Source organism: Capra hircus, assembly GCF_001704415.2.
Source record: "Capra hircus breed San Clemente chromosome X unlocalized genomic scaffold, ASM170441v1, whole genome shotgun sequence".
Classification (NCBI taxonomy): Eukaryota; Metazoa; Chordata; class Mammalia; order Artiodactyla; family Bovidae; genus Capra; species Capra hircus.
Genome location: NW_017189516.1, coordinates 49,834,089 through 49,851,952, shown reverse-complemented (window position 1 = coordinate 49,851,952; position 17,864 = coordinate 49,834,089). Strand labels below are relative to the sequence as shown.

The window sequence follows — 17,864 nt, the reverse complement described above, 5'->3', positions numbered from 1 at the left end:
AGTCAAGGTTCAAATGAGACTTTAGCCCTAGCAAACCCCGTGACTATAGTCCATGAGGGACTCTGAACAAAAGGACCCAGTTAAGCCATGCCCATATTCCTGGCCCACAGGAACTGTGAGTTAATGAATGTATGTTGGCTTAAGCTACAAAGTTTAGGGTAATTTGTTACATATAAAATAACTACTACAACATCTCAACTTTCACTATTTAACAGTAACTGACAAAAACATGTAATTGTACATTAAAGGCAAATACAATTTAAAAGTATAAGGCTAAGAAATATTTGACAGTCTTCTGGATTTAATATCATTAAAGAAATATTAGGCTTTCATCTTATACCCGATTCCTGTAATGGGGAATGATCTCAACAACTTAACCCACATTGCTGGTAGTTTCTTAGTCCTGCACTTTTTCAACCTATCTATCTCTAGAATGCAATCTTCTTTCAGATGTAAATGTCACTATGCCGGGAGTACTCAGAGGGAAAGTATGAGCCATGTATGTAGAATATCACAATGGAAAATGATTTGATTTTATACTACAGAGAATAAAAAATTTGAAGGTTTTCCTTCCAAAGGAATTGTGCAAGAAAAACAAGGTGGCTGAGGGCAGAAAAATCAATATTAATACTTAATTGTTTATATATTTGCTTACATGCTAATAAAGATATACTATAGACCAATGCAGTAAAATGACCCAAATAATCTGGGAGGTGCAGAAATCTAGACCAAATCTGAAGGCAGCCTCAGGCACTAGGCTCTACATGTTAGCCAAGACTTAATTCATGCATTCCTTTAATTAACAAGCACTGATGGAACATCTACTGGGTACTGGATGGCGGATATATGGATGTAAAACAAGGAATAATAATAAATAATGTAAAACAATAATAATAATTGTCTTATATACAGAACAAAAGGATGATAATAACTAAGCTGCTAGAATGGTTATCTTGTAAGAGGAGACTATTTATTTATTTGTTTCTTTCATATTTAAAGAATGCCTATTATGTGCCAGGCATTGGTCTAGGTGCTGGGATTCAGGACTGAATTAAAAAAGCAAGATGAGGAAACGGTGAACAATCATTTTCAACATTAAACATCTCTAAAAAGCATGACCATTTATTTATTTCACCAATAAATCCATGGTTAGGTTCTTTTTTTTAAAAGCAAGCTTTAAGTTACTAATGAAAAACTTTCAACAATATAAAGTCTGTCTTTATAATCGGTCTTAAAATCAGGCTCGTCAAACAGTTTTTAAAAAATATCACTGGCATATTCAAGAATGTATTTTGGTAAAGTTAATGTGAAAGCATCAATAAGTTTCCAACACTGTAAAATCATTACTTTGCCCAGTTTAAAAATAAGAATGTTTAAATTTTATGGTATCTGATTTATCTATATCCCTATGATACAATATTTTACTTACAGTTTGTGGATTAATCTCTTCCTCTCCCATAGGTTCATCCATAATTTGCTGTCCATTCTGTGAAAAGCATAGCAAGTAGAAAGTTACCAAAACAGATTTCACATCAGTTCAAGCCAAACGAAGGCAGACAAAACAAAATCATATAGGAATATTTTCACTCCAAAAGGGTTCTAATGAAATAAAGAACCATCATTTAAGTATGCAGTTGCTAATTTGCAACAGGTTGTGCTTCAAAAGTTAATGTATAAATTGATGTTTAAAAGTATAAAAATATTTTTCCATGGAACTGATGTAATAACTGATGGTTACCTTTCCAGGTAATCCCTGGCAAGCCCTTGAGTTTATTTTAACAGTTAAATGCATTACAATGGTCTTATTTAAACCTCACCAAACATTGTTTACAATACTTTCTATGGCAAAACACATTCTAAATTCCAACTCCACTGATAAACAATCAGGGCAAATGATTAATTATCAGGGGGAAAATTAAGTTAAATCTCTACATCAATAGAGATTCCAGATGGATTAAACATTTAAGTGTCAAAAAGTAAAATTATACAAGCATTAGAAGAAAACACAGGTGAGTACTACTTATGAGGTAAGAAGGATAGAAATCATAAAGGAAAAAAAATGACATCTGAATCCAGAAAAGTTTAAAATGTCTCTGTCAGACATAAAAAAGATAAAAGACAAATTGATTACAAAAAAAATAAAAGCAACATATGACAAAGGGTTGGTATCCTCAAGACATAAAAAACTTCATTTTACAAACCTGTAAGAAAAAACACTGAACTTCAACAGATATGAGCAATAAGGGAAAAAACATTTCAGCCTTAGTGCTAATCAAAGAAACGTATTTAACTGAAAGATACTTTTGCCTTTCAAATTGGTAATGATTTACAGAAAAAAATAACACCCAATGCTAATACAGGTATGGGGATAAGAACACTCTGGATATACTGCTGAGGCAAGTGTAAATCAGCACAACCTTTCAAGAAGGCAATCTAAGCCTGTATTTAAAAAACAAAAAAGACACATAAAACTTTGAAATGTCTCATCATTTCGACTTTTTAAAAAAATGGACACGTGTGCAAAGATGTACATATAAGAATGCTCACCATAACTTTTTCCAAAAAGAACTCCAAATTGGAAACCTAAATTCCTAACAATAGAGAACTAGTTAAATATATTATGGTACATCCATATAATGGAATACTATGCAGTCACTACAAATGATGATAAAGATGTAAATTTATTGACATGGAAAGACACATGTAATAAGTGAAAAAGCAGTTTACAAAACAGTATGGATTGTAATGATCCCATTGTAAATAAATATATACATGTTTTAATGTATATATTTGTATGGGAAAAACTCTGGAAGGATATACACCAAAATGTTAACAGTGACTATCTCTGAGTGGTAGAATTTTAGACAATTTAAATTGTCTTGCTTATTTGGATTTTCTAATGTGTCTACAATGAATATGTATTATTTGCATAATTAAAAACAAAAGCAAAAGTCAGGTATACGTAATGTCTTCTCTAACTTCCTCACTGGAAAAAGGAGTAATGTCCCTGGCCACTTGTTAATTCAACAAAGTACAAGGATCTAAGCTAACCATCTTTAGAGAATTATCAACTAGGAAATAAAAGGTAGCCATCCACTACCCCATATCCCACAAGAGACATCTGCTCTGAATTTGAACTCCTCTCTGTACACTCCCTATCTCTATTTATTCATCCATCCATTCATCCATCCATTTCATTTCATTCATGCTATGTTCTAGGCATCAAATTGGAGATGAAAACTTAATGAAACATACCCTCATCCTAAAGATCCATTCTACAGTATCTCATAGGTGTACTGACCCATAAAAAGGGCAACTTCCATTTTCAAACACTCATAGAGTATGTTCCAGGGTTAGGAAATGCCCACACAAGATTACAAAGCACAGAAATGGTGCCAAAATGCAGAAAAGGAGGAAGCAGGTATAAAATCTTTATTTTCCGAAGACACTTTCAGAGGCTGTGTATTGTCCACTCCTATGGTAAGGACTCAAGTAACACCAGCATACATCTTTCTCTTATAAGCCACAACCATTTATTCAACTGAACACTGATCATTTTTATCCAAATATCCCAGAAAAACCTTTAAGGAGCTCTTAAGAACACTGGTTTTGGAGTCAGACACCTAGATTCAAAGTCCTGCTCTTACACTGATTATGAAGCCTTGGACAAGTTATTTAAACTATCTAAGCTCTTTCTTCATATGGAAAGTGAAGATTAAAAAGTCTTATCTTCAGAGAGCAATTATATAAGACCTGTCAGTAAACAATCAAAGTTAGCTATTTTAATTATTGTCAAAATTCAATCACTCCCTCTGCAGCCCACCAATTTGCTACTTCTCCTGCATTCATTTTTTGTCTCAGTGAATGGTATCACCATTAATCTAAGAGTCCAAAGTAGATTTTCTCACTAATTGTACATAGTGCTCTCCTCCTATTAACACAGATCTTCTCAATGGCTCCCCATTATTTGGCTTTTAGAACCCTTGGTTTAACTTGAGCTACAGTTCTATTTTCCATGGGAATATAATTTGAGAATCATCTGTTCCTTGTGATTTTCAATGCAAAGTAAGAATTACAGCTTGTAACTTACTTTTTGGTATAGGAGAAACAGCACTAAAATCTGAATTGGTAGACCAGGGGTAGAGTCCTAGATCTGCCACTTAAAAAGCTTTATGATTTGGGGCAGTTCAGAGAGTCTCCTGATCCATTACTTTATATCTGGTCAAAATGAAGGTACCTGCCCTGTCTACTCAAAGGGTTGTTGTTAAGCTCAAAACTAAGATAACTCATAAGAAAATACATTATAAACTGTAAGAAGCTGTACCAACACAAATTACTATTATTAAGGTAAGGTGGTTCAAGAGGATAAAATAATACTGCATAAAGTCATTTTGATCTTAGTTTTCTGTTCCAAATACACAAACATACTCATATCATATGCTTACATTCTTTCTATCCCCTTCTCACCTATGAACACTATCAGGACAAGAAAGTACTATACCTCACTGGGCAGCTTACTATACTATTTCAGGAAAAGCACTGACTGCTAGATAATGCTCTTCTTCATATAGTAACTTTCCTCAAATGCAAATTCTTTTTAAGAGGATTACTAATACACGATGACTAACTTGTCTGTACTCTATCTACAAAGTCATGGAAGTAAATCTACAGCTGTGACCATAAACTCAAAGAACACCTCAAGTCTGTTCTTCTCTAGATAATTCAAGTTCCTTCAAACACTCCATTTAGAATATGAGACCACTTTGTTTTCTGAGCATGCAACCAATTCATCTTAAATGGTGGTATAGAGAATTGTGTGCAATTAACACTGTAACCTTGATATAACCAATGCAGAGTAAAGGACATATCACCTCCCTTGTTGTACATAATACACTTATATTAATGCAGTTCACAAATGCATTATTTTTGGAATGTCCACAACACATTGCTGAGTCATACTATTTCTTTCTTGTTTTGTTGGTTAAATTCTTGTTTTCTTCACTTACACTGCAACTAAGCCCTCTATCCTCTATCTTGTACTTGTTACCTAGTCTTAGAGCCTTAAATTTTTTTATTCATCTTTTTCCAGTTCTGATTCATTGCTACAACCTCTATAGATTAGATTCCCACTCTGTCAATCAGCTTCTTCACTATTTTCAGCTTTATGTAATCCACAAATTGTACAATGGATTCTCTTTTCTGAATTTCCCACCGGGTTAATTAATACAATATACTAACAAAGCGATCTAAGAAAAGCGTTAAGTAAAATATAATCTAAAGGTATTTTATGTTCTACATTTTTTTCAGACTACTAATGTTTCAGCCTTTTTTTATATAATTATTTTTAATTGGAGAATAAAAACATCTACTTCCTTTCTGAGTTTACGAAAGATTTAGAACTTTGAACAATTTAATTTTTAAAGCAGGAAAATATAAAAGCTAATTTTATCCTCCATACCAGTGTAGCGTTACCAAAATCAACCCCAAAAGGCAACTTTACTTCAATAAACCTTTTGTATCACTTCAGAAAAATAAGGATTCAAATGCTAACTATTTAGAAATGAGGATAATTACCTCTGTGGCTAAGAATTTTCCCTTCTGAAAAAGGACTCTTGACTTCACTAGAGATTAGGTTACATGGACCACTAATGTGACTCACTATTGTAATACTTATAGTTTCAAAAGTTCAAGAAATAACAACAATTAAACAAGAAAATTTATTTCTCTAATTTTAAGAAACAAATAGAAAAAACATGTGCTCTGAATCTGGCTAGTAGCAGGTTTAAACCCCAGTCCTGTCACTTACTGCTGTAGTTAACTAGCTAAGTTACTTAACATTTTGAGCCTCAGTTTTTTCATTTGTAAGATGCATATAATATCTACTTCACAGAGCTACTGTAATTAAAAGGACTCACCAAGGGACAGTAGATGCCCAGTAAATGCTACTTCCTGTCCCCTCTTTGCCTTCACGTGACTGTGTAATATTTCTATTTCTACAGTTAGCTTCCAAAAGTCATAATGCAATGAAGTACAGGAGAATACTGAGATACCTGTTTCATCACTTATTATAGCCAATTTCCTGCCAAGCAGGGTGGAAGAGATCATTCATATGTGTGATATATTTTTATACAATGTGGCTAAAGAATGAGTACGAGTAAAAAAGAATCATTTAAATGCGAGGCAAACGTATTTATCCTCTCTCATCCCACCATAATGCCTTCCAGCCAAAAAATCACAGAGCTTGGCAGACTGTACATATGCAAATATTATGTGAAATACTGGAAAAGGTTAGGAAATGCTAATCATGCTTTACTCTGGTAATCTGAATGTGTAAAAGTCAAAAATTAGAATAACATACAATATGGGTCTCACCAGAACAAATCAGACAAAGGAGACTGTTAGCCTCAGTTTCAGCAGGTATTGTTTTCAACACAACTTCTAATGTTGTGGTATAAAATTATCACATAATTTTCCTGCTCTTAAGAGGATAAGCAATTCAAATCAGTAATTCTGAACCAAGGTTTCAGGACTTCTAGAATATTGCAAAGTATTTTAAGGAAAATTTTAAAAATGTTAAAATCATGAATATTTTTCTAATTAAAAATCTTTTAATTTTAAGCAACCCCATTAAACAGGTTGTTTTGCTGTAATGGTGTGTTACTACCATGCACATTTCTAGGCTGCTTGGTAGTTTGCTATCACTAAATATAAAATAAGTTTTAAAAAATACACTGAGTCTAGCAGAAGACCATCTTGCACAAATACACTAGGACTACAAAAATGATTTGTGACTCATAAATGCTACCTTGAACTTAGCAGGACATATCATCTCGTGACATCCTACCACCTAGAAATGAAACATACATATGAACATTGGGAGAAAAGAATTCCTCATAGAGAACAGCCTAAAACAACAGGAAGGGAGGAGGGAAAGAACGGGGCCAGAGCCTTAGTGTACTAATCTGGAGACTCAGGTTGTAGATATAAACAAGAACCATGGCTTTTTTTTTTTTTTAAACCATCCTCAAGTTTCCACAAGTGTATCTGCCTTTCAAACTCCCTGATATCAGCAGCGGTTTTCCTGCCCAAAGCATATGGCAGAGGATTTCCATGAAGGTACTGACGATGAAGCATGAGAAACCTCTCTAAAACTTCAATTAAGATAGCATCAAATTGTTCAGAATCCAAAGAATCTTCTATGCAATCACATTGAAACAATAAGAAACAAGCATTTTATATTCTTAATAAGGAATGTATATAATCCTTACCAATGTGACAGGATTAAGAATCAGCTCCTCATTTATCCTAAGGAAATATCAGAGATGTGCATAAAGACTATGTACAGTGATATTCATCATACTCATTATACTGAAAAATAGAAAACAATCTAAATGACCAACAGGGGACTGGTTAAATAAAGCATAATACATCTATTCATATGTAGTAATACTATGCAATGGTTAAAATCAGGGCCTCAAAGAAAAATTAATGATGCAAAAATATGACTGCAATATATTAAGTTAAAAAGGATACAAAACTAAATCGTATGATCCCAATTTTGCACACACCCCCCCTCCCAACATGTGTGCATGTAACTGGAAAACATATAAAATCTTATCAGTAGTTACCTGGGTCATAGGATTTTCTTCTTTGTACTGTATTTTCAAAATTATATGCATTTATTATATATTATTTTATAAAGAGAAAAAACAATCAATGTAATTAGAAAAATCCATTTATTTCTAGCTAAGGTGCCATTACATGGGCTTTGCTATTCCTCTAGCAACTAAAGGTCTGCCAGTACTCAAGACTATTCTATTTTCTAGACTAGGGTAGGAATGACCACTGGTTATATTTACATTATTAAGTTTTAGAAGAATCTTTCAGAAGCTTTTTTTTTTCCTCTCTGATGGTTTCCTGTGGTTGTGGCCTCAGAAAATAGGTAAGTCTTTAGGCCTGAATCCATCTCATTTTTTTTGGAGTGTACCCCTAAGGGGAATTCTGCTTATGAAACAAGAGTATGTTGAGATAAGAATAAAGAAATGAAAACATGGTAGCCAAAATTAAATCTGCATTGTGAATAGCAAGTATCAGAATTGACACTGCAGAAAACAGAATCCATGCCACGGAGGACAAACTTGAGTAAATGAAAAAAAAAAAAGAAAAGATTAAAAAACTATGGAGGACAGACGTAGAAATAATCTATGAATAACAGATGCTCCTAAAGAAAAACCAGCAGTTTAATCAATCAAAAGTATAAGAAAACTTTCCAGTTCTGAAAAAAAAAAAATACCTGAGACTGGAGACTGAGAAGGTTCAACAGAGATCATCAACACCAAGACATGTCCTGGCAAATGTTTTTAAATGTCAAGGATAAAGATATAATCCTACAAGCATACAAGCAGAAAAAAATAGGTTATTTTCAAAGGAACTAAAATCATATTGACCTCAGATTTCTCCTCTGCAACAATAAAATGCCAGAAGACAATGAAGTAATGACTTACACACAGAGTTAAAAGGGAAAAGTTAGGATCTAAGAATTTTATACCTTGTCCCAGTTCTTCACATACAAAAGTTACAGGAAATTATTCTTAGTTCTGCAAAGTCTTATAACATTTCACCACCTTGGTAGTACCTTTTTTCATGAACTGTTCAAAGGTATGTCTTAGACCATTGAAAGAGAATCAAAATAAGAATTCAAGAATACGGAGGTAGGAAAGAATTGGTAAAGTATATTGACACCAACTTAGTATCTAGAAATAACTGAATAAAATAATTAACCCCAATAGAGGAGAAAGGGTCACTAATGAAGAATAAATAACTGATATAAGTATATAAACAATATAAAACTTTAGCAAGTTTTGATAAAATAAAGTGGACTGAAAATAAAAGAAGTAGTGGAAGAAAGGAAAAACTAAGATTCTAAATTCTATCTTTCCTAAAAAGACATTTAAAAACCACTGCTTTTAGTAACTAGCTAATAAACTTTGGAATGCTTTGAAAAACCATGAAACAACTGAGAATTTTAATTATTTATTGCAGTCCAAATCAGTGGAGAATATAACTGGCAAAGACTGTTGCCAGGTGTTGCAAGGTGAATAGTACCTTATGTAGGCATCCCATTCAACCCTAAGCACATGAGGTAGGTATAATTACCCCTATTTTACAGATGAGGAAACCAAGGTTCGGCAAAGTTAATTAGTGAATGGCAGAAGCAAGATTCAAACCCAAGTCTTTCCAGCTCTGTAATTCTTTCTTCAATTTTTCATAACCTCCTCAAACAAAAGAATCCATAAGGCAGCAGAAAGAAAGCAAGCCACAAGAATAAAAAACTTAAAATAAGATGACGGAAATAATTCCTATTTTACACCTATTTACACTAGGAACTGTAAAGTATCTACTTAAAACTTAAAGGATATTTGATGCTATTATAGAATTATTGATGTTTTTATGAGTGATGATGGTATGTTAATTAGATGTTTAAAAAATTCTTTATCTTTTAAGAAATACACATGTAAATATTTATGTCTGAAATGATGTATCAGCTTCAAAATAATCCACTGGAGCCAGGGAGGGGAAGAGAGATAGTAGTGTGTGTGTGATGGGGAGTACAGATGAAACAAGAGTGGCCATGAGTTGATAATCTTTGAAGCTGGGCTATGGAAATCTGGTGGTTCATTATTCTATTCTCTCTACTCTGGTATGTGTTCAAAATGCTTGATAATAAAAATTTAATGGTCTTTAATGCATTTTTTAAAAGCTTAAAAAATTCACATAATTATTTACTGCTTTAAAGAGAAAACCAAACAAAAACAGATAAGCCTAAAAAAGCACAAAGAAAAAGAAGAAAGCAAGTGTTTGCAATAATAAGGCCAAAAGTCAAATGTGAAGCAAAAAACTTAAACTGATTAAAAAGGTGATTTGATCTGGACTAAAAATATAATTAGTACTTAATGCATATAGTAATAATAATTGCTATCATTTACTGAGCAATTATCACACACTAGGCAAGTCCATCTTTGATGCTTCTAACAACTCTGTGAGGCATTATCACTAATTTACAAATGAGGAAGTCAAGACGGGTATGTCAGTCTTTGAAAGCACTGACACACATGCACATGTATCCTCAGCCCCTAACAAAATGCCTGGCTGGCATACAGTAGGTGCTCAATAAATATTCGTTGAGTAAGTAAAAAAGTCTAATGTCCTGCCTAAGGCAAATAAGCAAAGCCTAAATTCAAACCTAAATCTGATTCTAAAACCCCTACTCAATCACGTTTAAATCTTTTCCTAATGATATTTCATAGTAAGAGTAAAGATGTTCTAGTTTTTCTTTTATTTCCTTTTGTGCGTATTTCTCTTTTTCAGATTTTCTACAATCAGCCTGTGTTTTTTTCAAACAAGTCATTAAAAATAATATAATGCAAAACAGTACTGAAAAGTTAATCAGACTAACCTAATCACAAAACACAAATACTGACATGAAATAAACGGAAACAAGTAGAAGGGGAAATTTTAGCACACTAACATAAACTAGTATAATGAATAGAAAAGGATGGAGCATCTGACCTAACTTACATTAGAATAGGTAGATACTGAATTTTATAATGTGAAAAGAATATGGGTTCAACTGTCTATAAAGTTATGAAGACAAACCATGTTCCAGGCCATGAAGTAAATCCAAAATTCTTAAAAGCAGGAATTGTACCAGTATTTTCTGATTATGATTAAAAAAATACTAAATAAGGAAATAAATTATTCATTCAGAAATTAATATTATTCTAAGTAACTACTGGCTCAAGGAAATAATAATAGCTATTATCTCTGCAATTATTTTGTACAAAGTACAGTGTTAGCTATGTTACATATATTCTCATTTAATCCCAATTAATCATTAATAGACCATGAGTCATGTTATTATACAGAGAAGAAAAAAGTTGAGAATAACTTGTCCAAGATCACAGAGGTATTAAGTTTGCAGATAAGACAACTGAACCCACATCTGAATCCAAAGCTCACACTACTACAGAGAAATGCCCTATTACTGTTCAAGTATAGGCAACTGCTGCTGCTACTGCTAAGTCGCTTCAGTCATGTCCGACTGTGTGTGACCCCATAGACGGCAGCCCACCAGGCTCCCCCGTCCCTGGGATTCTCCAGGCAAGAACACTGGAGTGGGTTGCCATTTCCTTCTCCAATGCATGAAAGTGAAAAGTGAAAGGGAAGTTGCTCAGTCGTGTCCGACTCTTCGCGACCCCATGGGCTGCAGCCTACCTGTGCTCATTTATCTCTATTTATAAAATTTTGTAATAAAAAGTGGAGGAGACTAGAATTCTTCCTCAACACATGTTCTGAAAATGTCTGTTTATATTTCAAACTGCATAATCTCCTAAAAAAGATTCCTTTGAAACATTCATATTCTCAAGGGCAATTAAAAAGGAAGAAACCATAAAATCAGATCAAGTAGGGAATATAAGGTAAACATGATTTGCTACTAAGTTTATTTCTAAAAAGTCACTATTTTCTGGTATTTATCTGCAATCCATAAGAGTTTCATGGAATCTTGGCTAGTATGGAGTTTGTCTGCCACTAGCTGTAGGCTTCCCTCATAGCTCAGATGGTAAAGAATCTGCCTGCAATGCAGGAGACCCTGGTTTGATCCCTGAGTCAGGAAGATCCCCTGGAGAAGGAAATGGCAATCCACTCCAGTATTCTTGCCTGGAGAATCCCCACGGACTGAGGTGCCCCATGGCATGGGGTCGCAAAGAGTCAGACACGACTAAGCCACTAAGCACACAACTTAAGCCTCTCTGATTTGTGGTTTCTTCATGCATAAAATATATGGATATCTAAGAGCTCATCCAGCTTGAAAATGTTATAATCCTGTGACTTTAAGGATTAAAAGTATTTAAAATTTTGTGGGCTTTTTTACACCTGAGGACATTACTAATTCTGTTTTTAAAGCTGTTCTGTACATTATTTCTAACTCTAGTTTCTTCTTTCTTTTCTGCATCCAAAATACAGTTTTATCTGTATCCCTTAGGGGTGCTTTGTATTCCAGTGTAAACAAGGATAATGCCAAAAAATGGAATGTACAAATGCTGTCATTTGAAAGAGTGCTGTGCTTTGTCACTCAGTTGTGTCCCATTCTTTGTGACCCCATGGACTGTAGCCCACCAGGCTCCTCTGTTCATGGGGATTCTCCAGGCAAGAATACTGGAGTGTGTAGCCTATCCCTTCTCCAGGGGGTCTTCCTGACCCAGGAATCAAAACAGGGTCTCCTGCATTGCAAGTGGATTCTCTACAAGCTGAGCTACCAGGGAAGCACTGAGCTACCAGGGAAGCCTCACTTGAAAGAGAAGTAATAATAAAAAGAAAATAAATGAAACATTGTTTTTCTGCGCAGATTAAGCAACCTAAAGCAATTTTATAATTTCCACAATCCAATCTTACTATTCTCATTTTACTAGTAAAGTGTCAACTTATTTTTTAATTTCCTCTGTGTACTCCCAATGCAACTTTTGCCTTCCTAACACCTTGAATCCCACCTCTTGGTACTTCATGGAGTGGACAGTATTTCATAAACATGTATGATGATCAGAATCACCTAAGACTCCTGTTAATAATATAGTCATTACCTGGCCTAACCCCAAACCAAAACTGAATCAGAAGTTCTAGAAGCCCCATGGCTCAGTATTTCATTTTTTAAACAGGTACCTGAGATGACTCCTGTGATTAGGTAAGTCTGGGAAATCACAGTGTAGAGAAAAGATCATGGGTTTTGGAGCCTGACATATCCAGTTTCAGAACCTGGCTCTGCCCTTTATTATAGGTGTAACTTTGGGCAAGCTACTTAACATGAGTCTCAGTTTTCTAAACTACAAGATTTGAATACTAGCTATGCTGGAGGTTGTAATAAAGTTTAGTGTGCTTAGCCATTCTGGCTGCTCACTGAGTGTTAACCTTTCTTTCCTCCTGCTTATCTTGCCAAAGGGGGTGACAAATGCAAATACTTAAGAATATTCTGATGAGCCCCTTACCCTAATGGGTCCACTACCATTTCTAGAGCTAAAAATCTGAGTAGTAGATAATTTGCTAATGCATTACTTGGTTTGGCTAACTTAGGTCTTAGGGAAAAGTCTAATAATTTTTTTCTGGTTTCTGGAGGCTTATTAATGAAGCCCTCCTATCTAAAACAGATACACCATTATGCTGAGCTTCAAAGCCCAAGCTTTATTTGCTATAATACATAGCAAAATTTACTATAAATTGGCGAAATGACCAATTACTGTTTCCTCATCAGTAAAACAAGTGGTGCTTAAATGTTTGCTGAACTGAACCCAAAATATGTTACTGATAACATAATTGTTAATTAAAATAATTAAACTTACACACAGTCTTACAAACACCCTTATGAACAAAAAGACAGCAATAACAGCTTGCAAAAGAAACAAGACGTAGGACTTGCTCAAATACACAATAAAAAAGAACTTAACACCCAAGCAATATCAACTGTATCTTAACACGAAGTATATTAGACAAGTTTAGAACTGAAATTACTTAGGAAAAAAACAATCTAAACTACTCACTCATTAACTATGCATGCATATACGTACACAGATACATATATTTAAAATTATCATACGTCTACACACAACGTGGCATGGCAGCAAGGTTTACATATGAAAAAATGAGAAATATAGTTTATAATTACAGCTCGATAATGAATCCTAGCTGTATATATATTAAGCATGTGTTAGTCAGTCGTGTCCAACTCTTTGTGACCCCATGGACTGTAGCCCACCAGGCTCCTCTGTCCATGTATTAAGCATAAACACATTAAAGAGTATTCAACTAAAATTGTTATATTAACTGTCCAGATAAGCTACAAACTAAAAGAAACCTAAACAAATTAGAAAAAAAATAATAAAACTCTGGGAATATTCATTCAAGACACAGAAAAGGTTACCCTCAATTTTTTAAAAAATAAACAAGAAAATAACAAACACCAAATCCTGTTGAAACTAATTTAAAGAATCATAGCTTTTCCTCTCAACTTATTCTTTAATGCAACTATTTTCTTTCATTTAGTTCCAGTGCTTTGCTTATTTCCATATGTTTAATGTTTTTACTGCTATTTTGAATTAAACCTTTTTCCATTATCATTTCTAACAAAGAAAACTATTTATTAATTAAAAAATATATACTCTGTTCAATACCACCTTATTAGACTATCATTGGTTTTAACAAACCTTTTTAGTGGTTTCCTTAGATTACCTAAGTAGATGATTATATCACCTATGAACAGTTCTGTTTTATCCCTCTTTTGAATATTCTTTGATTTTGTCTAACTTCATTAGCAAACTCTTTTAGAATGTAAAACAGAGGTGAAAACGGTAGGCATACTTTTAATGAGATTGCCCCTAATATGTGTCTATCAAGCATGATGCTGGCTACTGGTCTTAGACTATTTAATAACATTAATGACACACTCTTTTATTTCTATTTCACTGTTTTTAATGGATAATAGATACTGAATTTTGTCTAACGCTTTCTCAACTTTTCCCCTAACTTTTTAATTAGAAATGATTATATATTCACAGGAAGTTGCAAAAATAATAGAGAGGTCCCATATACCCTTAACCCAATGGTTACATCTTACACAACTTCCTGTCAAGACCAGGAAATTTATACTGGTACAATGCCCAGACCTTACTCAGATATCACTGGTTTTACAGGTTCTCATGTGTGTGTGTGTGTCTGTGTGCTCATGTTATACATTTTATCACATGTATAGATTCTTGTATCTACCACCAGAGTGAAGATACCAGTTCTTCACCACCGGGAGCCTACGTGTTGCCCTTTTATAACCATTCACCTCTCCCTCACCCTTCTTCCTAACCCTGAAAACCACTAATCTAGTTTCCATTTCTACAATTTTGTCATTTCAAGAATGTTATATAAATGGAATCATATGGTATGTACCTTTTCCCCACTCAGCATGAATTCCCTTGAGTGTGTATCAATAATTCATTCCTTTTAGTTTAGTAGTATTCCAGTATAGCACGGTGGGAACATACCACAGCTTGTTTAACCATCCACCCATTGAAGGACATTTGCTGTCTCACTTTCGGATATTACAAACCAAGCTGCTGTGAACATGTATGTACAGACTTCTGTGTGGACATGCATTTTCAGTTCTCTGGGACACATATCCAGGAATGCGACTGCTGGGTTGTATAGTAAGTGTATGTTTAGTTTTTGAAGAGATGGCCAAAGTTTTCCAGAAAGGCTGTATCATTTTACTGTCCCATCAACAACATATGAGAGAGCCAGTTTGTCCACATGCTCACCAACACTAAGTAGTGTTAGCATTCTTCATTTTGGCTATTTGTTAGGGGAAATAAATAAATAAATAGAAAATAAATAAAATAATAGTCAGAGACAAAGCAGAGTAGGCCTCTGACCTTACTTCTAACCTGCCTGGACACTGCCCAGCTGGTGAGCTGACAGTGAGTAACTGCCTGCTGTGAGTGCAAGACTTGCAGCACCATATAGAAGATGGGAGAGGAATCTTGAGATTGTTGTGCCCCTGGAGGGGGCCTGGGCAACCAAGCCCCAGGCTCACCAACATTTAAGTTTTACATGACAAAACCAACAGTGTTAACATAAAACCAGAGGTGCAATTTGGTCACAGATTGATGAAATCAGTTTGCACCCTGGGAATGGGAATCCTGAATCCTGAACTGCAATCTTTGACGTCTCACCCATGAACCAGACGCCCTGCCTGGGACCCTTTCCCAATTGGGACTCCAGATGTGCTGACATGGGACTTCCCAGCGCTGTTTAAGTCTGGATATTGGTCAAAACCTAATTTGGTGATGTATTCTCTGCTCTATTTCTCTTTTAATACTAGTTTATTGAAAGTTAAGCTAGATAATTCTCTAATAAATATTTGTATTATTTATTTGTATATAATAAGTGGCTTATTTTGTTAACAAATCCTTTGAACCTGAAACCAAAGTGAAAACTTTCAGCAAAACAGTATTCTAAAAGGCATGTAGATATCTCTCACTGTGGTTTTAATTTTCATTTCTCTGATAGCTAACCATGTTGACATGTTTTCATATGCTTGTTTGTTTTCCATATATCCTCTTTGATGAAATGTCTGTTTGGACATTTCTAATTGGACTATTTTCCTTTGTTACTGTTAGGTTTTCAAAGTTCTTGTATATATTCTAGATACAAGTCCCGTCTCAGATATAGGTGTGTAAATACTTTTTCACATCATCTGTAACCTGTCTTTTCATCTCTGTAACAGGATCTTCTTCATAGAGCAAACATAAATTTTGATAAAGTCCAATTTCTTTTCTTTTATGGGTTGTGTTTTTGGTATCTTGTCTATGAACCCTTCCCTCCACCCATGGTCCTGAAGATTTTCTCATATCTAAATTCTAAATGTTTTAGAGTTTTATAGTTAAATCCATGATACACTTTTGATTAGTTGTTGTATAAAGATTAAGGTTTAGGTTGATGAATTTTTTCATCTTGCATGTCACTTGCTAATAGAGATTTTTAAAATTTCTTCCTTTCCAATCTGTCTTTAATCATGTGTTTCACACATTTTAAATATTTTTCTTCAACTGTTTAATACAGTGGACTATATCAACTGATTTTTGAATACTGAATCAGTCTTACATCCTTGGAATACAACCCACTCAGGTCATGGTGTATAGTTCTTTTTATATGTTGCTGGATTTGTTCTGCTAATATTTTGTTGAGGATTCTGTGTCTATATTTCTAAGGGTACTGATGTGTAGTTTTCTTTTTTATACTGTCTGTATGTTTTGGTATCAGGGTAACACTGGCCTCAAAAGATGACTTGTGATGTTTCTCCATCTATTTTCTGGAAGAAAATATGTAGATTTTATGTTATTCTTGATGTTCCAGATCCTTCTTTTATCACTTCCTTTCTGCTTGAAGAACTACCTGCAGTCATTCTTTCACAGTCTTACTACAGACACATTCTCATAGCTTCCCTTCATCTGAGACTGCTTTGGTTGCACTTTCCTGATAGAAGGACATTTTCACTAAGTATAGAATTTGGAGTTGCCAGTTCTTTTCTTTCAGTACTTAAAATACAGTGTGCCATTTCCATCTGGCTTCCATCATTGCTCCCCTGTAACAGTTCATTTCTAACTGCTTTAAGATTCTTTGTCTTTTAGTTTGATTTTTTTTAAATTTAATTGTAAAATACATGTAACATAAAATTTAACATCTTAACTATTTTTTAGTGTACAGTTCAGTATGTTAAACATATTCACATTGCTGTGCAACCAATCTTGAGAATTTTTTCATCTTGCAAAATTTAAACTCTATAGCCATTAAATAATTTCACATTTCCAAAGGTTTGATTTTGATGTGTCTAGGTGTGGATTACTTTAGGTTTACCTTATGTGGGGTTCAATCAGCTTCTTGAATCTGCAGGTTTGCATCTTTTGCCAAATTGGGGAAATTTCAGGCATTATTTCTTTAAGTCCACCTTTTTTCTCTAGCTCTGAGACTGTGGTGACATGAATATTAAATCTCCTGTTAATGTTCCCCAGACCCCTGAGACACTCTTCATTTAATTTGTGGTTTTTACTCTGATATTCAGAATGAGCAATTTCTACCACTCTATCTTCAGTTTTATTGATTCTTTTCCAGTCATCTCCATTCTTGTTTTTTTGGCTGTGCCACATGTGGGATCTTAGTTCCCTGACCAGGGATCAAACCTTTGCCCCTTGCAGTGGAAGCCCAGAGTCTTAACCACTGGACTGCCAGGGAAGTCCCTCTGCTCTTCTGTTGAGCCCATGTAGTAAGTT

At 34.3% G+C, this 17,864-nt stretch overlaps 1 protein-coding gene across 5 annotated transcripts in view; it reads right to left on the bottom strand.

Moving 5' to 3' along the window:
• RPS6KA3 (ribosomal protein S6 kinase A3) overlaps positions 1–17,864 on the bottom strand; it is a 102,120-nt gene that overhangs the window by 70,466 nt on the left and 13,790 nt on the right. For 2 of the 5 annotated variants that reach the window (XM_018043793.1, XM_018043792.1), the window contains exons 2-4: positions 8,294–8,387; positions 7,269–7,305; positions 1,430–1,486 (exon numbers count right to left, since the gene is read on the bottom strand). In XM_018043793.1, coding sequence (XP_017899282.1) covers positions 1,430–1,471 — 42 coding nt within the window. In that variant the 5' untranslated portion in view covers positions 1,472–1,486; positions 7,269–7,305; positions 8,294–8,387. Of the gene's footprint in view, positions 1–1,429; positions 1,487–7,268; positions 7,369–8,293; positions 8,388–17,864 lie in introns of all 5 variants that reach the window. The other 3 variants (XM_018043795.1, XM_018043791.1, XM_018043794.1) reach the window with 2 other exon arrangements.